General features: G+C 43.9%; 1 protein-coding gene across 9 annotated transcripts in view; it reads right to left on the reverse strand.

Moving 5' to 3' along the window:
- The window catches only part of TENM4 (teneurin transmembrane protein 4), a 1,105,140-nt gene that overhangs the window by 420,120 nt on the left and 661,018 nt on the right, over nt 1-24,002 (reverse strand). For all 9 annotated transcript variants that reach the window (XM_053305915.1, XM_053305917.1, XM_053305913.1 and 6 more), the window contains 2 exons: nt 20,084-20,372; nt 14,034-14,303 (listed from right to left, as the gene is read on the reverse strand). In XM_053305915.1, the coding sequence (XP_053161890.1) occupies nt 14,034-14,303; nt 20,084-20,306 (493 nt within the window). In that variant the 5' untranslated portion in view covers nt 20,307-20,372. The remainder of the gene's footprint in view (nt 1-14,033; nt 14,304-20,083; nt 20,373-24,002) is intronic.

A 24,002-nucleotide genomic window follows, 5' to 3' on the forward strand; every position in this document is an offset into this window, starting at 1 on the left:
GTATGGAAGCAAGTTTACAGGAAAACCTGGGTAGAAGTAATTGCATGGAAGCAAGGTAGGTGGAAAGGTTACCCAGGTTTTCCTCTTACCTTGCTTCCACACAACCAAAAATTGAGAGCACACACAGCTCCCAAACGTGGGTAGTACACAGTTTTGGCTTGTGTGAATTTATTTATTTGATTTCAATAGTTCCCTTCAAAAATTGGCTTCCCTTTAAAAATTGATTAACTGTTAAAATCAAAAACTGTAAAAACAACATAAAACCATTATTAAAACAATTAAAACAGTTTTTAAAACCCTGGAAAACCAGGCCAAATCTTTCCAGTTTAAAAACAGGTTACAAACCCTGGAAGGCCAGGCCAAAAATATAGGTTTTAAGGGCTCTCCTGAAGGCCAATAATCAGATTACAGATTTCTGCCAGGAGTGCATTCCACAGCCCAGGAGCAGCTACAGAGAAGGCCCAACTCTGAGTCGCCATCAGATGTGCTGGTGGTAACTGAATGACCTCAGTATAAGGTTGCTGGGAAACAATAGTGGTAGAGGGCTACTGCATTCATGCGTTGCGTGTGGGCTTCCTGGATGCATCTGGTTGGCCAGTGTGTGGAAGCAAGGTAGGAGGAAAAGCTACCCAGGTTTTCCTCTAACCTTGTTTCCACACAACCAAAAACTGGGAGCACACACAGCTCCCAAACCTAGGTAGAACACTGTTTTTGATTGTGTGAATGATCTCTATTTCTTTTATTTGGACCAATATTTTCCTGAGGTTTCTTCTTTCCTCCCTGTTTTTTTCTTGTATCTTCTCTCTCTTCTCTTCAGGACTGTCCAACATTTGCATACATTGATTTGCCTCTGCTAAAGCTTTTACTGTGACCGATTGACCTTGATAAGAGATGGGACTCCAATCTGGTTTAGGGCACCATCATGATGGGAAGGATTTTAAAAACCCTTTCCCCCTGCTACGGTCTTGATTAGTCCTAAGCCTACTACAGGACTAAGTTACCTGGGAGAGCGCCTTCTTTTGCAAGAGCCCAACCACACATTAAGATCATCAAGAGAGGTCCATCTCCGTATGCCGCCAGCTGGTCTCGCAGTGACTCAGGAGTGGGCCTTCTCTGTAGTTGCTCCTGGGCTGTGGAATACATCCCCTATAAACAGTCATGGTTTAACATATGCCTTTCAGCGTCTTCCTATATCGCTGCTGCCCGATATAGTACCAGCGCGGATTCGAACTGGCAACCTTCTGCTTGTTAGTCAAGCATTTCCCCGCTGCGCCACTTACCAGCCTTCAAAAGAGCCCTTAAGACACATTATTTTAGCCTGGCTTTTAGTAATCTTTGAATGTTTTAAATGTCTATAAATTGCTGTTTTTATAGTGTTTTATTTTATCTTGATTATCTTTATTGTTGTGAACTGCCTAGAGCCTTTGGAGTAAAGTGGCATAAAATAAAATAAAATAAATAATCGGTATCCTATCTCCATTAGTTATTCATTAAGAACATAGGAAGCTCCCTTAAATTGAGTCAGACTATTGGTGCATCTAGCTCATTATTGTCTAGACCGGCAGTGGCTTCTCCAACGTTACAGGCAGGAGTCTCTCTCAGTCCTGTCTTGGAGATGCCCGGGAGGGAACTTGGAACCTTCTGCATGCAAACGCTCTTCCGAGAGCGGCCCTATCCTCTAAGTGGACTATCTTACAGTGCTCATACGTGTAATCTCCCATGCAGAGGCAAAACCCTCCACTGGCTGTTTTTGCTGTCTCCTTTATTATTATTTTTCTCTTGTGAGCTCCTTGGGGATAAGAAACCATTTCCCCCCCACCCTTCATATCTTCCGCTAGGTAAACCACTCAGACCTTTGGTTTTTTGTTTTTGTTTTGCTTTTTGCTAAAAAGTGCTATATAAATATGAGTAATAATATGCAGCGGGGAGAAAACAAGGGTCAGTTATGTGCTGTTCATAACTCGTAGCTGGGCCAGCAACAGTTTTTTGGAATAGAGAGCCAGCTCTAAAAGAATAGAGTGGAAGGAATAACACCTAAGGGGGCCAAACCCCCAAACTGCCCCAATGTAACTCAATGGAGTAGAATGTTCAGGGTCTCAGAGGGCACTTAACAGACAACCAGGAAGGCATAGCTAATGAAACTGTTTTAAAATATTGTTTTAAGGTTTTAAATTGTTGTAATGTTTTAACTTTTTGCTGTCATTTAATTTGACCAATGTTTTAATTTCTCTGTTGTCATTATTTGTTTTAACTAATGTTTCAATTTTTCTGGTTTTTGTTGTAAACCGCCCAGAGACATAAGTTTTGGGCGGTATAAAAATATGTCAAACAAAACAAAACAAACAAACACACGAGATGGGGAGGGCTGAACAAAAAGAGCAAGAAAATTCTCAGCTTGAAGGATACTCCCTCGAGACAGTCTCAACCCCTTCTGAGAGGGGAAGGTGTCAATCTCTAGTTTTCTCACCACCCTTTTCACTTGGGTTCAACACACTTCAGTTCTTGATGTGGAGGGCTAACCCATCCCCAAATAACATAAAAAAGTGGGTGTGTGAGATAGAGACAGAAGGGTCCTGAGGAATAGAGCAGTAAACTACTCACTTAATCTGTTAATCTGCTGATCATGTACTACAATATTTTGTCACAGGCCCATACTTGCAAATAATAATAAACGGATACGTGAAACTGCTTTATATTGGATTAAGCAGCAGCCAGCAAGTATTCAAACTCACTGCATTGCTAAAGCCCAATTCTGAGGATCAGGTTAAACAGACGAGCTGGCACAAAGTAGAAATGAAGCACAATGCACGGAGTTGTACAGGGTTTTGTGGCTTCCATCCAACAGGGTATTCAAGCCCCTTACTGTCACATTTGAATAATCTTTAAATCTGTAACCGAAGTTGTTGGGTTTTTTTGGTGTGGGGGAGAACTCTCAACAGAGAGCAAAGCCAGCCTTGTCTGTATTAAAAAGAGGGGTCTCATTCGTGGTTCATTAAGCGGAGGGTGGGGGGAGAAATACATTTTATCTGATGTATGCACCCATACCCATAAGTATGTGCAGACATACAAATCTGGCCTGTGAAACAAGAGACACTTGAAAGCAGATGGCCCTGAGTATAAAACCATGCCCAGGTTTATGTTTGAGAGCAGGCTAACAGATGTACTACATTATCCAAGCTTTTTCAGAAGATGTATGGTTTGATGGCGGTCTGCTTTTGAAGGCTAATGAACTATCTTTTGGAGGATCCATATGCCCAAGTACAAACTGGCCAAAATCATCATGATTATTATTCTCTTCTCTACCCTTCAGCTTGAGATCTTCATTGTGTTGCCGTGACATTTACTACACAATGCAAAGCAGAGGGAGCTTGTTTAGTGAACTGCGATTAACTGGGAGGACAGGAGCCCTGCTGGATCAGGCCCAAGGCCTATAGCCCAGTATCCTGTTTCACACCGCTTCTAAAAGCAGGTAGAGAATGTGACAGTTATGCCACTTAACCTTTTTTATTATATGTATTGTTTTGTTATAAACCGCCCAGAGGCATTTTGGGCAGTATACAAATATGTCAAATAAAAACAAACACACATTTACACTAGGAGAAATGGGGGGGAGCCTGTCAGAAGACTCATATTTAACTTTGTTTAATTTACTTACTTACTTATTTGATTGATATACCACCCTTCCAAAAATGGCTCAGGGCAGTTTACAACAAATAAAAACAACCAAAATCAATGAACAGTTAAAATTAAAAAAAAAAAACACTAAAGCAATTTACCAATTAAAATCATTGAAACATGTGGAAAAAAACCATTAACATGAAAATCATTTGAAACCAACATTAACCATTTAAACCAGAAATCTAATTAAAAGCCTGATTTTAAGATTTTTGGATTAAAAATCTCAATCTAATTAAGATTTTCAGCATCTCGCCCGGATTGCTTAGCCCACCCGGATTCGCTCAGATTTCAGTTATGGAGGAAAACGTGCAGTCATTCTTCTGCTCAACCGCTGGACTTGGATTAAGAGAGGAAGAGCACAGGAGGCTCACTGGGAGGGTTTCACTTTCACAAGGACAGTAATCCCCTAAGGAATGTTGCCTTCTTTGTTATCAGCAGGGGGTCTCTATCGGGCAGTTGAGAGGCTAGCTTGTTTTTGATGTAAAGCACTGCCTGCCTACCAGGCTGTGTGTTGTAATGTTTAAGGGCTTTCTAATTAATGCTTCTAGTTTAATGCTTCTTTTAAGGGGTGGTGCTTTTGGAAGGGAACTGCCCTTTTTCCAACAATGAAAAATTGAGCAAAATACTGCTGTGAATTGATAAATCATACTCTTAATCCTATCAACGTGTTGATAGTGATTATAGTGATAAAAATGAACCCTCCTACTCTTAGCTCCACCCACAATTAGCTGCACCTTTACCTCTGGCTCCAGCCACCAATACCTGCCCGGTTCCAGAGACCACCAGCCAGCCACCACTGCTAGCAGCTAGCTGAACTGTGACTGACTCTTCTTCACAGCAGATATGACAGCATGGAGCCTCCACAAGGGACCATTTAAAAAACAACAACAAAAACAGCAAGAAAGTCTGAAATGGCACACACACATTTGCTGAAAATACCTCACGTCTGTTTTAATTTCCCCAAGCAGATTATGTGATTCCAAATACAGTAACAAATAAAGTGTGTAAAGCCAAAGCAAGAAAGGAAATTAGGATGCAAGTCAGCAAAATATGCTTGTGAAAATGTCAAAGAGTGCAGATTATCAGTTGGGGTAATAATACATAATTTGTAACACGCGTAAGAGCACGTAGTACATTCCAGCACTGCTAATTACTCCAATGCATCAAGTTATATTTGGGGACAACAAACTGAGTCAATAAGACCAAAACAAAAAACCCTGTTTAAACTAAGCCAAATAAAATTGGGCTATAAGGCATCTTTCCTGAGACTTACAGAGGTCATTCACACAGTCAAAACCTGTGTTCTACCTGGGTTTGGTTGCTGTGTGTGCTCCCAATTTTAGGTTGTGTGGAAGCAAGGCTGGAGGAAAATCTGGGTAGGAGTGATTGTGTGGAAGCAAAGGAGGAGGGAAAGCTACCCACGTTTTCCTCTAACCTTGCTCCCACACAACCTGCAAGCATGATGTTTGCTGGGATTCGCTAGAGTTTAAATCACTGCAATTAAATTCTCACTTGATAACCTCATGCCTCTTCTCTGTACACCTCTCCACTCTATCAGCTGGTAGGCAGCAGCATAATTATGAGTGGGGTATCAAAACATCCCCTATTGTATCTGTCAGTGCTGCAGTGACCCACATTTGGGATTTCAGGAGTGCAGGCAAGGGTTGCATCGGAGGGCCTACATTGCTCACATCAAAGAGTCTCTGATGGAGTCCCCGATGGCCATCGGAGGTCATTAACATGGGGAAAAAAACTTCTGGTAAATATGGTAAGACTGGTGCGAATCCTGGGTTGGCAAGGGACAGGGACAGGCTAATGGTTTTGTTACATAAGATGCACTGTTTGGTTGTATGCTGCAGTTAACAGAGTGAGAAGTAAGCTGAATAGCAAAACAGCCAGGATCATGTCAGGAGTGTGCACCTTTTGCCAGAAATTCTTTCCCCGTAGGTATCCACTTTTCCCATCCCGATCCATCCCCAGCACAGCATCCCTCCAGTGGTTATTGCTGTTATCTAGCTTATGTTTCTTTTTTAGATTGTGAGCCCTTTGGGGACAGGGAGCCATTAAACTGCTTGGGGAACTTTTGTTGCAAAGCAGTATATAAATATCCATCCTATTTGTATTTTTCCAAACCGGCTGGAAGGTCTATACATCAAGCCTGAGGGCAGGCTCTGATATTCTGCTGGCTAGGTGTCCTTGTAGTGGGGCACGCACATGCTATTAGTCAGGGGCGTAGCAAGGTTGTAGGGGGCCCAGAGACGAGATTTTAAAATTGCCCCCCCCGGGGTGTAGCTAGGGGAGAGGGGGCCCGTGTTCATCCTTCTCTCTGGTGGCCCCCCAGAGTGAGGGAGATAATGAAGAAAATAGGGAGGGATGGAGCTGGAGGGCCCTCAGGAGCTGGGGGCCCTTGTTCTTTTAACCCTTTCGCCCAATTATAGCTATGCCCCCCCCCATCACTGCCTTCCTCTCCTCCTGGCCCAATGTCTCTGCTAACTATCCCAACTAGTTAAAAAGTAAAGTGTGCCATCAAGTCAGTTTCGACTCCTGGCGCCCACAGGGCCCTGTGGTTTTCTTTGACCATGGCCTCCTCCCACGCAGTAGAAGATGATGCCTTTCAGCATCTTCCTATATCGCTGCTGCCCCAAATAGTAGCAGTGGGGATTCAAACCGGCAACCTTCTGCTTGTTAGTCAAGCATTTCCCTGCTGTGCCACTTAAGGTGACATATCCCAACTAGTTACAAGGTGTAAATTTATTTTGTATTTATTTTTATTTATTTTACGTTTTATTTCCCGCTCTTCCTCCAAGGAGCCCAGAGCGGTCTTCTACATACTTAGGTTTCTCCTCACAACCCTGCGAAGTAGGTTAGGCTGAGAGAGAAGTGACTGGCCCAGAGTCACCCAGCTAGTATCATGAGGCTGAATAGGGATTTGAACTCGAGTCTCCCTGGTCCAGCACTCTAACCAACTAATACAATAGAATAAGTGGCACATCACTTGAAGTCAGCAATCCTCAGATGGGGAACAAATAGTGTGTTTGCAAGATGAGGAGACAGAAGTTCTGTCTTCTCATGTTGTAGACACACTATTTGTTCCCCATCTGAAGATTGCTAACTTGAAGTGATGTGTCCCCTGCACAAAGAGAGGGAGGAGGACGAAGACCATTCAGACCATCTATTCCTCCAGAATATGTTGGTGCATGAAAGTTCTCTTCTAACCCTTGTTAACCATATTTAAAGTAAAAAAGAAAGCACTAATAATTTCATCCTACAGCTCCATGATGCCAAAACGACTCGACCCTTTTTCATTTAAGCAACAGCCACGTTCATCATCATAATTACCACCACTCCGGCCCACTTTTCTTCCTTTACAATATGAAGGAAAAAAATAATTAAAGCATCAGGGAGGGGTGGAATCTTTCTAATTAAAAACAAAGAGGGAAAAGATATCAATGTGAAATAGGAGTGCAGACTTTAGACACTATGTATTTGGGAGTAAGTTGTCCTGAACTCAGATTTACTTCTGAATAAGTATAGAGAAGTAAACGTTTCAGACCATGGGACCAGATGGGCATAAAGTATAATGGATAGTAGTAGATGTGTCACATTCCTATGTAGAGCCAAGGTGTGTACATGATAAAAGTCAGCACGACCCACACTAAAATAGCATCTAAGTAGATAAACAGCATAGTAAATACCACCATCAATACCTAAAGGGCAATCAGTTTATTTCATGGTTGTCCAAAGCTTGTCCAGTAACTGTTAGCTGTCATGGATTCTTGTTGGTTTTGCTACCACAGACTAAACACAGCTACTGTTCTAGAATTATTTCTCATAGGGAACCTGCATTTTTTAAAAAAAGAGATCTATGCCAAAACAGCAGTGCTGGAGGAAGCTTTGCCAGAATGCATCCCCTATTCTTCCCTGCCTGACTTTCAAAGGGTTGCAACATCCCTTTCAAGCCCACTAAGCCCCCTGTTTTCAAAGAGCCTAACCTGATCGCACTTACCGGAGAAGGCAACGTCACCCAAGCACCTTCCCCAACCTCACGTCCCGTAGTCTTTCAAGCACACACATACATCCAGCCCCAAAATCTGACTACTCCATAAAGCTGCGAGAGAGGAACGGCCACATTCAAGGCTGGAATGGGGCGGCGGGGGGGGGGGGGGGGAGCAAGGAAGCAGAAGCCTGGATGGCTGCAGGACCTGAGAGGAAACTTTCAGAGGCTGCGCTGATTTGGTGGTGGGCGGGCGGGGGGGGGGGGAGAATCTCCCTCATAACAAGAGGCTTTAGCAGATGTATGCTTTTGCTTGGCGTCCACGGGCTAGGGGCTCTCCCCTTTTGCAGGCTAAGCCTGCATACATGCGGCGGGCAGTCACGCAGGCAGGTGGGGGGGGGGAGAGGGAAAGTGGGCCATGTGGGTGGATGGGGAGAGGAGGAGAAGCTGCGCAGGCCATGCCCAGCCATGCGGCGGGTGGGCAGGGAGGGGGAGAGAAGCAAGTGGGCCATGCCCAGCCATGAGGCAGCCGGGCGAGCAGGGAAGAGGGAAAAATCAGCGGGCCATGTCCAGCCATGTGGCGGGCGGGCGGGAACGGGGAGAGAAGCAAGCGGGTCATGCCCAGCCACGCCGGCGGTCACGCAGGGTGGGTGGGTGGGGAGGGGGAGAGAAGCGGACCATAATGCCCAATGCCCAGCCTTGCGGGCAGGGGCGGAGAAGCGGCGGCAACCACTCAGCTAACCTGAGGGCTCAGAGTCCTGCAAGTCCTCCTGCCGCTCCGTGTCTTCTTTAACTTATGAGTTAGAAAAGCTCAGGCTTTGAAGTGACCTCTTCCTTGCTGGCAGCGGGTGCTCCAGGCAGCAGCCGACCCACCAGTCATGCGTCTTTCTGGATCATGTGGGGTGCCGCCAGCCAATGGATGGGGAAGGAGGAGGAGCCCACAAGGCAAAAGGGTGGCGGGAGGGAGAACTGAAACAAGGACATACAGCGACGCGAACAAGGAGAGAATGTTTTTAAAAATAAAATAAAATAATTCAGGAAGAAGCTGTGGCAGGTGCTGGGTGGGGGAGACATGTGACATGTCTCGGGGGGGCCCCCCAGAGGCGGGGCCCCCTAGACAACTGCCTCCCCTTGCCCGATTATAGTTACGCCCCTGCTATTAGTAGTGCCTGTCTGTGGCGGTGGGAGCTGGAAGGAAAATCAGTTTTGTTGTTTGAGGCATAACAGAACTCCCCCCATTTGGTAGGTTCTCACAGTGGTTAGCCTTTCCTCTATTGGAGGGCTGTGAGCTGTGTATCAAAAGAGGGAGACATTTTCTCCACCTCTGGTAAAATGGCTGGAACTGGATCAAAGGGCGGGGTGTGCAGTGCCTTTGCCCAGTCCCAGTTTTGGCTGCTGAGTTCTCTCTCCTCAAGAGTGCACTGAGCTGAACTGCTGGGGCAGGTAGATATTATGGACTAGAGATGACATGTAAGATGGGGATTTACTAATCTGCCTTCCAGATGCCCATTTCTCTTCTCTGACGCCTGTGACATTTTATTGTGCAATTCTGTTGTTTAATAAAGTTTGGCCAGGCAGAGAGACTGCCTGTGCCCATTTAACCATATGCGCTTGTTTGGCTTCTTCCTTGTTCTCAGTACAATTGCATAAGTGGCACTTTTGCCACCTCATTTATATTTTAGAACTTTCTTTTCATCGCAGACATAACTTGTAACCTCCAATGTAAGTGACAAAACAAACACACAAGCCTGTTCTTTTTCTTCATAAAACCTCTTCTCAGATAGAGTCCTTGAATTCAAAATTATAGTCCTCTTTCACATGTGCTCAGTTCTGAAGGTAACAATGGTAGATCATGTCTAAGCATTAGTTAGATGAAAATGTATGCCTTTTTGAAATAGAACGTACTTTAAAAGAAAAATTAACATTTCCTCCCTTTACAGTTGCCCACCAAATCCTTCCCCTACTCACAGAAGTATGCAAAGAAAACAAGAAAATACTATAAAACCAGGAAGAGCTAAGAAGAAGAAGAACAGCCTTGCTGAATCTAGTCCAACCTTCTGTTTCTCAGTGGCCAACCAGATGCTTCTGGGAATGCCTACTCTCCTGCTGTTGCTGGTATTCAGAGGCATCCTGCTTCTGAGCCTGGAGGTAGCCTATAGCCATCAAAACCTCTCTGTGGCCGACCCTCTTCTTTGGAACACTCTTCCACCCAGACCCGTTCAGCTCCTAGCTGCTTTTATGGCCCTTCTTAAGACCAACCTGTTTCGCCAGGTGTTTGCCCTTTAATTTATTTTATTGTATAATTTGTTAAATTTATTTTTAAATTGTGATTGGTATTGTTGTTGTCCATCACCTAGAGTCTTTGGAGGAGGGGTTATAGAAGAAATTTCACAATAAACAATCAATCAAACAAACAAACAAATAAATCTAATAGCCATATAGAGCAGTCCTCCATGAATTTGTCTAAGCCCCTTTTAAAGCCATTCAAGCTGATGGCCACTGCCACATTTAATGGCAGAGAATTCCATAGATTCATTACATACTAGGTGAAAAAGTTCTTTCTTTTTTCGATCCTAAATTTCCTGGCAATCATTTTCATGAGTTGACCACTTGTTCTGACATTGTGAGAGAGGGAAAACAATTTCTCTCTCTCCACACCATGCATAATTTTATTGACCTCTATCATGTCTCCTCTCAGTCACTTTTTTTTCTAAACTAAAAAGCCCCAGGTGTTGCAAGAAGGTGCTCTAGACCCCTGACCATCTTGGTTGCCCTCTTCTGCACCATCTCCTGTTCTATAATGTTCTTTTTGAGATATGGTTACAGAATGGTATGCAGTTCAGTTCAGTAGATCAATCCGATGATAATCTTGTAAAACATCTGCTTTCAGATAAAGATGCTTCAATTTCTATTTCTGTAGCTAAGTTTAGTTATATTGCTTTTAAGAGGTATAACGGGACATCATCCTAATTCTAAACTGTACATATATATGCATATACATTTTAATGTTTATTTTTAATGTTTTTATTCTCTGTTTGGTCAATGACTGTAAATAAAATTACAATACAATACAATACAATACAATAGATTTGTATAAGTACATTATAATATTAGCAGTTTTATTTTCAATCCCCTTCCTAGCATGGAATTTGCCTTTTTTCACAGGTGCCACACACCGAGTCAACACTTTCAACGAGCTGTGCATTATGACCTCGAGATCTCTCTCCTGCTCAGTCAGTGACAGCTCATCGGTGTATATGTGAAGCTGGGTTTTTTTGCCCCAATGTGCATCACTTTACACCAGGGCTGCTCAACTTCCACCCTCCTGCAGATGGTGGACTACAACTCCCATAACCCATGGCTACTGGCCACTGTGACTGGGGATTTGTGGGAGCTGTCCAGAAACAGCTGAGGGGCCTAAGTTGAGCAGGCCTTCTTTACACTTACTTACACTGAACCACATTTGCCATTTTGTCACCCACTCAGTTTGGAGAGATCCTTTTGGAGTTCCTCGTCATCTCTTTGGATTTCACTATCCTAAATAGTTTAGTGTCATCTGCAAATCTGGCCACTTTGCTGCTTACCCGAACTTCAGATCACTTATGAACAAGTTAAACAACACTGCTCCCAGTACAAATCCCTGGGAGACCCCACTTCCCTCCATTGTGAAAACTGCCCATTTATTCCTACCCTCTGTTTCTTGTCCTTTAACCAGTTACAACTGAGCTTGTCCCTTTATCCCATAACTACTAAATTTGCTCAAGAACCTTTGATGAGGAACTTTATCAAAAGCCAAGTATACTGTTTCAACTGGATCACCTTTTATCCACATGCCTGTTGACACTCTCAAAGAGCTCCAAGAATTTAGTAAGACAAGACTTACATTTGCTTTCCAACAACTTATCTGTGACAGACATTAAGCTAACCGGTCGGTCATTTCCTGGATCTCTTTTTGAAAACTGGTGTTACATTGGCTATTTTCTAGTCCTTTAGTACAGAGTCAGATTGTAAGGACATTACATATTTTTTTGCGAAGAGATCAGCAATTTCACATTTGAGTTCTTTTATAATTCTTGGGTGGATGCCATCTGGCCCTGGCAATTTGTTAATTTTTAATTTTTCAAGACAGTAGCAGATACCCACACACTGATTCGATTTGAGCAACCTAATATGTGAAGATGGATTCATATTGCCTAAGACAGTCTGCACACGTCTTTTATCTAAGCAACTTATTTGGAGTGTTTGTGTTTATCTCCAACTAGAGCTTTGGCTTTTCACCATATCTTGCCCAGAACAGTGCACTACAATTCTTTGGCACACCTGAAGCCTAGCAGGAAGGCAATCGGTAATCCAACAACATCTGGGGACCCAAATTTGCAAATCCTTGAATTAAGTGATCTCTCTGTATGTGTGAACCAACGCTACAGTTCCATAAAGAATATGAACAAGTGGGAAAAGCTATAGCTATCAGAAACAAACAAACAAAACCTTTGAAAGTACTGAGCTATAAAACTACCCAGAAGGCTCTTGGTGTGTCGACATCAGAATTCAATACTGATTATTTATTTTGCATAATTAATGAGGAAACATACAAAAGTTGCTGACATTAACATGAGATGGAAGAAAAATGGGCTTTAATGGCCTCCATAAAACCCGCTATCAATGGCAGTTTTATAAAACTCTGTATTGACTGCAGCTAAAGGCTATAACTTCTATCAATACAGTCAGCAATTAATATTGACTGATAAAACGTATCCGGTAAGCTCACTCATTTCACTGCATTGCTTTGCGCTTACTCTTAGCACAGTTTCATGTCTGTTGAAATATTATCCCCACAAAATCTCAAGGGTCCTGAAAGTGATTTGTTAGCAGCTTTAGGAATCCAATTGTGCCACTTACTCATAAGGAAGTATGATGACAATGAGGACTTTCTTTCCTTGAAAAATATAAATTGCTGGGGAGGAGTGCAGAGCTGGATCAAGATTATAGTGGAGCATAGGGTTAAAGCCTGCCCGCCCTGGGCCCCATGATCCTGGTAACATGAAAGGCAGGTTCAGATGGTGGTTTTTGTTTTTAAAGAAAACTGAAGCATGTCAGGGCCAGTGATGACTTTAGTATCACACACAGTTTGATCCTAAGACAGTTTCCTTATTTTGGCCATCTTACTGTAAACAAAGCCTCAGTTTACAGAAATTAAGGCTGCTCCCTTGTCTATGGAGAGCTATTTCTCCCTTTAAATGAAAATCCTCTTGTATATAATATTTGTTATCATTGGAGAGAAGCTTAATAGACCTCCCTTTCTCCCTCAAACTGAACAGAAAACACAGAAGGTAGCATATGACCAAACAATGACAAAAGGCTTCATTTTTTTTTTTAAAGCCCTCTCCCCAAATTATCACCATACGCAACACCCATGCAGTGGGGATTTGCAGAAAGGGGGACATTTGAGACAAAATCTTTGGTTCCTCAGTGGCTCACACACCACGTCTACATTAAGAAACTGGCAACAAAGCAATTCGATTAAAGATGTAAAGGCATATTCCACTTGCAGTTGCTACTTGGTGGTTGTTTTTTAATCCCCTTTTTTAAAAAAACACCACAATTGTGTATTACAGTTTACTCTCTTTTCTTCACAGAACTGCTGATCCAAAAGCTCCAGCTAGAGTCAGCCCCAAAACTGAGAGACATCTTTGTAGTCAGGAAGGCAACACTGAGGTGTGGAATTTTTTTTTTTAAAGCCCTCACACAGTGACCTTCAAGGCTTCACAAAAGACGAGTTTCTAAAAATATTTTCCCCTGCCGCCCTCTTCCCCCTTAGAGAGCAGCCGAAGCTATTTACATAGGCTGCAGGAGTCAGTCAAGATGAGTTTGGAAATTATCTGCTGGAATATCAGTTGAAGAGATAAAGGAAAGTGAGAGAGAGGAAGAGAGTGGAGGGACACTCAATAGGTTAAAATTCTAAATGCCTTTTTGTCTGAAGAGGCCTTACAAGGAGCACACAGGCCTCTTCATGGTCTCCGCTTTCTCATGATGAATAAATTGGGCACCTCTTCAGCAGTTCATTATAAATATTTTGTACAGAATGCTGTGCTATTCATTGTTAGAAGGATACTAGCCCTCCACTTCCACTCCTCCTTCTTCTCAGGCTCCAATCAAATGACTTAGAACAGGGGTTCTCAAACATGGGCCCCAAGACATTGCACTAAAAGCCCCATCATCCCCAGCCAATGGGAGTTGTAGTACAACATCTGGGTCCCAAGGCTGGCAACCCGTCTTAGGAGATGAACAGTGGACTGTTGAATGGACAGAGACACCTTTGAAAGAAGTGTCAGTACCAGCATCGGCTGGCGTCGTCTCTTACCAGTTTCGGTGTTTTCGTGTTCCGTATCGGTGAGGGTGAGGTTGGAGTTAGCTCGGCTCGACAAGCAGGAGCTGCGGCCGGACTTGGTGCTCCGTCCCCAGAGTCTGACTGGGTGCTCTGGTGACATGACTGCGTCAGCTTCAGTGTCAGCATCTGAGCCTGCGCTGATGGAGTAGCCACAGTGGGGCAGCCCTATATCTGTCCTGTATAAAGTCCCGTGCGGAGGCGAGACGTCTTCAAGGCCTAGCTCTCGCAAAGAAAAGTTGGCTCCTGAGGTGGGAGAAAAGAGAGAAAGCAAAGCATTGAGGGAGGATTTTTTAAAATCAGGGAAATGTTATCAGAGGATGTTTATTTCACGCAAATATTGGAGTGGGGAAAGAGACATCTTTTATTTGGCAAAACGGATAAGATCCATAAAGATGAAGGGATTTGAACCCAGGTCTCCCCGATTCAATTTCAGTGCACTATCTGCCACACCAGAGTGGTTCTCCAGATTAGACCCTGCAACGGAGTCATGACGTACCTCTGAAGTGTGCTTCCACACTTCCTGTGTTGTGACACCACAGTCCCTATGCAGACAGCAGTAGGGAATATACCGTTCATTGTTTCAGATTTAATCACTGCAATATAGTGCGATGACATCGTATATCCGGTGTTAAAAAGTTGCTGTTGTTTAGGGTTGTTAGTTTTTGCAAGACTGCTCCCCCTATTGTTTACGTTTTGAATGTAAATTGCCTGATCGGAAGCATTTTGCTGCTGTTGAGCGGCTAATCAGGAAAGCACCCAGAACAGAGTATATTGGCTTTATTTGGGCATGCCGTGAAATACCCGTATGATTTTTTCCCCACCTCTTGCTAATGTCCTTACCACACACCCCCACTTGGCCTTTAGCTCTATTCACACAACCACATCCATTTAAAAGAGTATACTGGTTTATTTGGGCATGCTGTGAAATACCTGTATTATTTTTTCCCCACCTCTTGCTAATGTCCTTACCACACACCCCCACTTGGCCTTTAGCTCTATTCACACAACCACATCCATTTAAAAAGAAAAGTAGGGAGGACCAGGATCTTGCCAGCAGGCCCAGCACCACCAGCCTACCCATCTTCACCAGAAGGTCAAAACAGAGCCTATGAGTATACAAATGTACACATTTGTTGCTCAGACTCTCCTTGAAAACGTTCAGCCAAGGAAAGCTCAGCACTGCATGAGGCAGACTAACAGTTCTTACAGCTGGGAATTCTTTTTCATGTCTAGAATTTAGCCTTAGATTTAGAGATAGACAGAGCCTATGAGTAGACACTTCTGGTGGATAGAGATTCTGTTCCAACCTTCCAATGAGAGCACATGGAGGCTGAGCGGGCCAACACCAGTGGGCACAATGCTGCTTCCTCCTCCCTTCATTCTTATCCCTGAATACAGTGGCACAAACAGGGCTTCTGTCCCACTCTGCTGGAGCACTGCTTCAAGCCTAGCATCACTGCAGAATATAACACTTTTTGCATCACACAAAACAATTCCTTGTGGGACTTTGAGGTCATCCACTGAGGCACCTCTCTAGCTGACATTTTCCACTCCGATAAGGTCACAGCAGAGACCATTCAGCTGCAGAACAGATGCAATTGTTTAGCTAGCTAAAAATATTACCTGGGGGGGAAACTACTCTGAGGTTCACGTCTAGTTACCCACGGAGCTACATAATAAGTTCAAGGCAGAATGAACATTTGAATATGAGCTCTCTTTCTTCAAAAGATGCATGCGGGAAAGCTGTCTAGACCAATTAGTAATTCCATTCCAAGCCTCATTTGTTCATTACATTTACATTCTTATTTATTTTCTTCACCTCATTTATTATTTCTTAAATAGAATTAGAGAGCCAGTGTGGTGTTGTGGTTTGAGTAAGGGGTGGTGGAGGGAGTGTGGTTTCAGGGAGGGGTTGTGACTCGCTGATAGAGCACATGCCTGGCATGCAGAAGATCCCACCTACAACCCCGGCATCTCCAGACAGGGCTGGGAAAGACCTTTGTCTGAATCTCAAGACAGAGAGCTGTTGCCAGCCGTGCAGGCAATACTGATGTAGATGGAGCAATGGTCCAACTCAGTATAAGGCGGTTTCATATGTTCATTAGCAGAGCACATGCTTTGCATGGGGAAGGTCCCAAAGATGGAAGTCCGGATAGGGAACTAAGAAGGAGGAGGTGAAAGGTAGGAAGGAGTAGCAGGAATGGGAAGTGGGCATAATGTTCATTTTGGTGTTCAAGCCAAAGGGCTGCCTTGGAAGGTTGCCTTAGAACTAGCTGGGGTCAGAAGGGCCAATTGCTTGCTTGGAAGGAGGAGCCATGCAAATGATAAGCGAGAGCCCCCTGATGGGTTGAGATGATAAAATACTAGCAGTGGAATCTGCAGTAGTCTGCTTGGGGAAAAACATCCAGTTCAACTCCTAGTAGAATTGTTAAGAGCAACCAGACAAGTGGGAGGAGGGTTCTTATGATGTGCCAGACACAGACAGAGCATAGCCATTAAAGTGGTTTTGGGACAGAAGCACACATTATCAGATACACAGGGCTGCCAGCAAAAAGGGCAGCCTGTATCCTGTTCCTTCCCCTAGCTTAACTTGTGTCCAGCAATCATTACAATGTCCTTTTCTCCAGCCCCAAAAGTGCCAGCCAATAACATGGGAATGGGGATGCACAAAACTCACACAGCAAAGGAACTTCAGGACATGTTACAAGTGACTACATGTGACAGAAGGAGGGGATGGCTTTAACATGGGGCTACCCTTTCTTGGTGTTCCTGATAACGGTCCCCCCTTAACCAGCATACTTCAAAAGCTACATTTGAAACTGGCTGTGGTTTTTGCACATGTATAAGAGGTATTGATAGGTAGGTCACACCTGTGGAAGAGCTGGCTCATCTCAAAGAGGCTTCTAGCGAGTAAAGACATCTGCAGTTATACAAGTGCTAAGGGGTGCTCTGCTCAACAGAAGCAGTTTGGAGGTTTGTGTTGTTTTTCTGCCCAAATGGAAATACCTGCTTAAATCTCTTAGATCCCCATGAGGTAAAGCTGAAACAAGTACCAGAGCAAAAGACCAAAAGGACATGCTAAAAGACCCAAATAAAATGCGCGCGCGCGCACACACACACACACACACACACACACACAAAACCCCTTTTGTTTTGAAGCTGCAGTCTGATATGTGAAGGGTATGGAGACTGTGGGTGGGAACTTCACACCTTTTTAATTAACTAAGACAGATTAAGCTTCCTGACAGCACTGACAGGCCAGGGATATTCAGAGCTCCTATGCTCTGCCAATCTGTTGAGAGAGCAAGGAGTGAGCCAATGATAAATTAATCCAGATAGCACCAATGGTCCTCCTTACAGGAAAGCGTTCACTCCCATTCCACCACCTCAGGGCTGTGAGCTGGATTCAGATGGACTAATGAAACAGAAAACCGCTTCACCCTTGGTGCAGCTCACAGGTCAACTTGGCAGGATTTCGCCTCAATAATTTACAGTTAATTTACATACAGACTGTAGAGGCTTTCTAATGCTTTCACCTGATTCAGACATTATGCTGTACAAGAAGAGGCGCACTTAACCCTGGACTTCCGGGCCGAAGTCCAGAGCCTCCTCACCCACTGGGGACCCCCAAATCCTCTTTAGTCTGTCCTGGGTGGTGTGGTTGCTGTGCTGCTGGACCATGCTACACCGGGTGAAACATAGAAACATAGGAAGCTGCCATATACTCAGTCAGACCATTGGTCTATCTAGCTCAGTATTGTCTTCACAAACTGGCAGTGGCTTCTCCAGGAGTCGCTCTCATCCCTATCTTGGAGATGCCAGGGAGGGAACTTGAAATCTGCAGTTCCCAGAGCAGCTCCATCCCCTGAGGGAGATATCTTACAGCGCTCACACATCAAGTCTCACACATCAAGGGTGGCTAAGCATGACTGTGACCTGCGCAGGGTGTGACCTCTGCTTTGGAGACAAAGCGGGGGAGTGAGGAAACAAATATGTGGTATGGGAATATGTAAAGTTGCATGTTGAAAAGTTTCTGTTAAAGCATATTTGCACAAATATACCTGTTTTATATGATCACATGCTTGTGGGTTCAGTTTCAGTTTGTGCCCTCAGCAACAACAACAAATATTTATATTCCGCTTTTCAACAAAAGTTTCTGAAGCAGTTTACAGAGAGGGAGAGAGATAGAGATAGAGATAGAGATAGAGATAGAGAGAGAGAGAGAGAGAGAGAGAGAGAGAGAAGATAAGATGGCTCCCTGTCCCCAAAGGGCTCACAATCTAAAAAGAAACATAAGAAAGATACCAGCAACAGTCACTGGAGGTACTGTGCTGGGGGTGGATAGGGCCAGGTACTCTCCCCCTGCTAAATAAAGAGAATCACCACTTTTAAAGGTGCCTTTTTGCCAAGTTAGCAGGGGAGATCAAGTGGGGGAGGGCCTCCAAAGGCCTTTAGGTCCAGGCTCCAAAAATACCTAGGTGCACCTCTGTGTACGAGTGTTCAGGTGTCTGTACACTCATACATGTGTTTAGTGTGAGTGACTGTACCTGTGTTCATTTTAAAAGGGAACCTGGATACAGGCCCTTCGAATGCATGATACAGATAGGAAGTGTACTTCTGCACCTACATTCAGCATAACATGTGAATGACTGTACCTGTGTACAGATCTGTACCTGTGTACACTGTACACTTGTTGTACGAGTGTTGAACTGAACATGTAAATGGGCCCTTAAATTTCTGTTCCAAGAGGAGAGCTCTTCTTGCCTGTCCCGGGAGTCAGCTAGAACTCAACACAGAAACCTTATGAACTAGGTACTCGTGCTCCTCCTGAGCCACTCATGGCTACAGCGTAGATGGAAATCTCAGAAGAGCTCCTGCTACATGAAACCAAGGGTCCATCTAAGTCCAGCATCCCGTTTCGCACAGTGCCCAACCAAGTGCCTTTGGAAAAAAACTACAAAGGACAATATAACACTGTTAAACTCCAGTATGGCTCTACCTGCCCTGCCAGAAAGCCCCTGGGTTCTTCTGGACCTGCCAATAAATGCTTTCAGGTTAGCTTGGCTTTTGATGGGGCAACCACTATTCTTAGGTCAAGCACAGATGAGACATGATTTCCCTTTTGAAACAACAACAACAACAACAAAGACCTCAAACACAACCATAGTGTGTATTTGCATATAGGTGTGTGCATGTGAGTAAATAAATGTGTACATCCAGGCTTTTGATTAATATTGTTGTAATGGTTTTAAGGCTGCTTTAAAATATTGTTTAAAAAAATGTAAATTGTTTTTTGTTTTGTTTTAACTAATGTTTTTACTTTTTCTGTTTTTATTTTGTTGTAGACCGCTCAGAGATGTGAGTTTTGGGCGGTATAAAAATATGTTAAATAAAATAAAATAAAATAGAATAAAATAGGAACATGGGAAGCTGCCTTGGGTCCATCTAGCTCAGTACTGACTATGCTGACTGGCATTAGCTCTCCAAGGTTTCATACAAGAATCTTTCCGAAACCTACCTGGAGATGTCAGGATTGAACCCAGGATTTTCTGCGTGCAAGGCAGATGCTCTACTCCTGAGCTATAGTTCCACCCCAATGCATCAGGATAGCTGGTGGGAGGAGAGGATTTAACTCTTTCTGCCTACACTGTTCTCCCGATTGAAATTGCCTTCCCCACACCAAAGCAAAAACAGTACCTGTCTTTCTCCCCACCCACTCCACTGCTTTTAAGATTTTTTTTTTTTTTTATTCAGTCATGAAACTTCAGCTTCCACATCTCATCAGTTTTAGCCCTTTCGTTTAGCCTCTCTGGTTCCAGATGCTCTCCCTTTGTTTGCCCATCTGTCTGCCGCCTGGCTCGATTCCCCAATCCCACTTCCAGCCCTCTGGGTTAGAGGTCTCATCCCTTCTGGCTGATGATTGGTTTGTCTGGTAATAGGTTCTGGAGCAACACTGCCCCCTAGTCCCCTGACACCTGGTCTTATTCATTTTTGGCTCACACAGGAATCCAGATTCAAGTTACCTGTTCGGCAGTATTCATCCGCCTCTTGGTGCACCATTTCTTTAACCCGGTTGCCGTAAGTCAGCCTAGAGTCCTGATCATAAGCCTTCAGAGTCTCACTGGAGCTGTAGGACTTCTGGGGTATTTTGTTCTCTTCACTCTCTGCCGAGGAACTGGTGTAGCGGCGCTCCGCATCACGGCGCCTGGTCAAAGATCGGTAAGGCTTCCTTTCTTTCACATCCATGGCCCTCGTGGCTGAGTCTTCAACATCAAAGAAACTGTGTCTGTGCGGCAATCAGATCAGAATGTTCTGGAAAAGAGAATAAAGAAGTCACTTTAGCACCATCGCTCATTCAGCAGAAAAGGTGACAGTTTTGGTCATGCTTTTAAATACTCTTACAGCTAGAGCTGAGCCAAAACAACTCAGGGTTTTGCAAAGATTTTTGCAAAACTCCCCTTTTTTGCAGTTTTTCCAACACTCCATGTGACAACGTTCACTTATTCGTTTAGATTGCCTTCACTCTCAATTTCCCTGATATCATCAGGTAGCCGAATCTGATTCATTGCGTAGTATTGTTTGTGACATCATCTTGTTTACTGTGCAATGCTCGATTTTGTGACTATTTCAGAAAGGAGGAATCAGCAACCTCTGTGTGTGTGTGGGGGGGATGTATTGAAGAAGTTATAGCCCGGGAAAGTAATAGTGCTCAATGTGATGTAAAAAGGTGAACACTTCCACCATCTAAGTATTGGGGTGGGGAGCAGGGAGGGAATATCTATTCTGCCAAAATTGCTAGTTTCCATTGAAAAACAAATAATTGGTGCAGTTCTTCTTAGGATATAAAAACGAGAAAGGGATAAACATGTTATCAAGCAGAAAACACTTTCACGATTTTCACTGATAAAAGAGCATCATCAGTTGCTTGAGCCTCAGGTAAAACCTGTATCTTTTATATCGCAGAGTCACACATATAGCTTAAAGTTGGCTAATAGCCACACAGTGGCATTGTGTACACAACTCAGGATACCCAAAGTTGATTCATAGGCTTTTGGTTCACTGTGGTTTATGTTAATCAATAATCCTTGCTTACACAGGTGGGGAAGCCCCACTCTCTCCAATAAAGGAATCCTCCCATCCCAGAATTGTCACCATCAGTAGCCATTCCACACTGGAGAGGAGAGCTGGTCTTGTGGTAGCAAGCATGACTTGTCCCCATAGCTAAGCAGGGTCTGCCCTGGTTGCATATGAATGGGAGACTTGATGTGTGAGCACTGCAAGATATTCCCCTCAGGGGATGAAGCCACTCTGGGAAGAGCAGAAGGTTTCAAGTTCCCTCCCCGGCAGCATCTCCAAGATAGGACTGAGAGAGATTCCTGCCTGCAACCTTGGAGAAGCCACTGCCAGTCTGTGAAGAGAATACTGAGCTAGATAGACCAATGGTCTGACTCAGTATATGGCAGTTTCCTATGATCACTGTAACAACTGTGTAGCATTCTAGCCCTTTTCAGGTGTTATGTATGCAGGTACAAGCTAATGCGAATGCACCAAATAACCCTGCCCCATGTTGGTGTGTTCTGTATGAATGCTCCCCTGCACGTGTGTACTGCATTTGCTGCTGCAGATAAATATTCTCTGAAAGAGCGGGGTATGTGCATCATGGATCCCTGACATGCCAGTGTAGGGGGCAGGACTATCAAGGGCACTCACATTAGCCCTGTACCCAGGTGCCTAACTACTGAACAGGGCTAGAACATTGTATCACAGTGACCAGGTAGAATGATTGCGGATAGATTACAAGAAGGTTCCCAATCTTGGGTCCCTAGATGATGTCAGACTACAATTTCCATCATTCCTACCCACAGGGAGCTGTAATCCAACAACACCTGGAAACCCAAGATTGGGAATCCTTGGAATACACAGAGCATCTCGGCACAGTTTCTGAAATAACTGGTACTAACTTGACTACTTTCTATTATACAGGTGGACCTCGGCATACGTGGTCTCAACAATTGCATTTTTGCATATCTATGTTCAGGCAGTTGAGACCCGACCTTGGCATATGTGGGCAAGGAAAGGATTAAGAACCACGGATCTGTGGTGCCGAGGTATCCAGAAGGTCATTTCTAGCAATAGCAATAGCAATAGCACTTACATTTATATACCGCTTTATAGCCGGAGCTCTCTAAGCGGTTTACAATGATTTAGCATATTGCCCCCAACATTCTGGGTACTCATTTTACCGACCTCGGAAGGATGGAAGGCTGAGTCAACCTTGAGCCCCTGGTCAGGATCGAACTTGTAACCTTCTGGTTACAGGGCGGCAGTTTTACCACTGCGCCACCAGGGGCTCTTTCTAGCCACTATTTTGAAGAAAGGAGCCATTTTGTGGCTCATTTGTGTTAAAAAAGCATTCCACCCCATGATTTTTCATGGAAAAATCAGCAGAATTTGGCATTTGGGGGGGTATTGCTGGATAGCTGGGGACCGACGGAGCATGGAACAGAACTTTCTTTCCCTTCTTTCCTCCATTTTAAACCCTTCTTCAAACATTTTTGCCCTGCATGAACCTAACCTCCCAATCACCATATCCATGCTTTCGTTACCCGCAGCAATAAGCAGGAATGGAACCCACGCAGATAATGAGGTCCACCTGTATTTATCCTCCTTCCCCCATCACTCTTCCTTTTGTAACATGTCTATTTGATGGTACTGCATTATTCATCACTATTTCAAAATATGTTTGTTCTAGGAAACGTTTTAGTCTTTCCCCACTCTAGTACTGTTTTCGGAGTTGTTGTTTTTAAAAGCTTCCGTTGTGTATATTTGCTAATATGATGCTCAGAGTAACCCGGATAATTCTGAATTGCCTCTACTGCTGTAGGCATCTGAAATAATGCCCATGGTGTTGTGCAAGAATGTTTTTGCACTAGTGCCTAAAATTGTGCAATCACATTTGGATGATACTTCTATTGGAAATAATGGAACTATCGTTGTGCAAAAGCAATTACATAATTTTAGGCATTAGCACAAGAGCGCTCTAGCACAACACCTGCAGCAGTGTGGAAAGTCCAGAACCACCCATTTCACTCTACTGAGTATTTCACTCAACAGCTTTAATGTTTTAGTGCTGTACTATTAAGTTTTCCATTATATAGTTTGAGTACTTGTGTTATTTTTTGAATGTGTTGTTGGCTGCTATGGGCACCTACTCTAGAGGGAGGAAAGGCAGGGTATATATTTAAATACATGAAAAGTAAATGATTCTATATTCTAAACTGTCTTGAGTGTATTGGCAGAGTAATGTAGTAAACAGACAAATACGTTAGCTTTAGGATGCATCATTTCCTCTGCTAGCATAATTGATGGGAAGTAGCTGTCAGCCTTGTTGTTGTTGTTGTTTAACCCAGGGGAACTTAAGTCCAAATCCACCCAGAATTAGTGGCATGGCTTTTGTGAAAAAAATCCCATGAGCAAGCTTCCCAGTTAACCACACTGACATTCAATTAGATTCTACTGACTCTTAGCTTGGGATGTTGCTTGTTCAGTCTGTAAAAATAAATGGAGGATAGGTCCACCAGTGGGTACTAGTTATGATGGCAGTGGGCTACCTCCAGGCTCAGAGGTAGGGTCTTTTTCAAGCAAGGCTTTTAAAGCCCTTTAGCTCCTCTGGAATGGAGGGTGTGTATTCACTATATCGATTTACCCCGAAGTCCCTGCATCCTATCGGGGAGCACTTCACACACAATTCGGGTTTTTCACTGTGCGTTAGAGTGTAGCCCAATTTATATCTGGGGTTTTTTAAAAAATCCACTTTTTATGTCAGTTGTTTGGGACAACTTTGAGTTCACAGTAAAGCTTGGCAGTAAAATTGTGGTCATGCTGTGTGAAGAATGCCCAGGATGCCTCTAAATACCCGTTGCAGGGGAGCAATGACAGGAG

Source organism: Hemicordylus capensis, chromosome 3, assembly GCF_027244095.1.
Source record: "Hemicordylus capensis ecotype Gifberg chromosome 3, rHemCap1.1.pri, whole genome shotgun sequence".
Lineage (NCBI taxonomy): Eukaryota > Metazoa > Chordata > Lepidosauria > Squamata > Cordylidae > Hemicordylus > Hemicordylus capensis.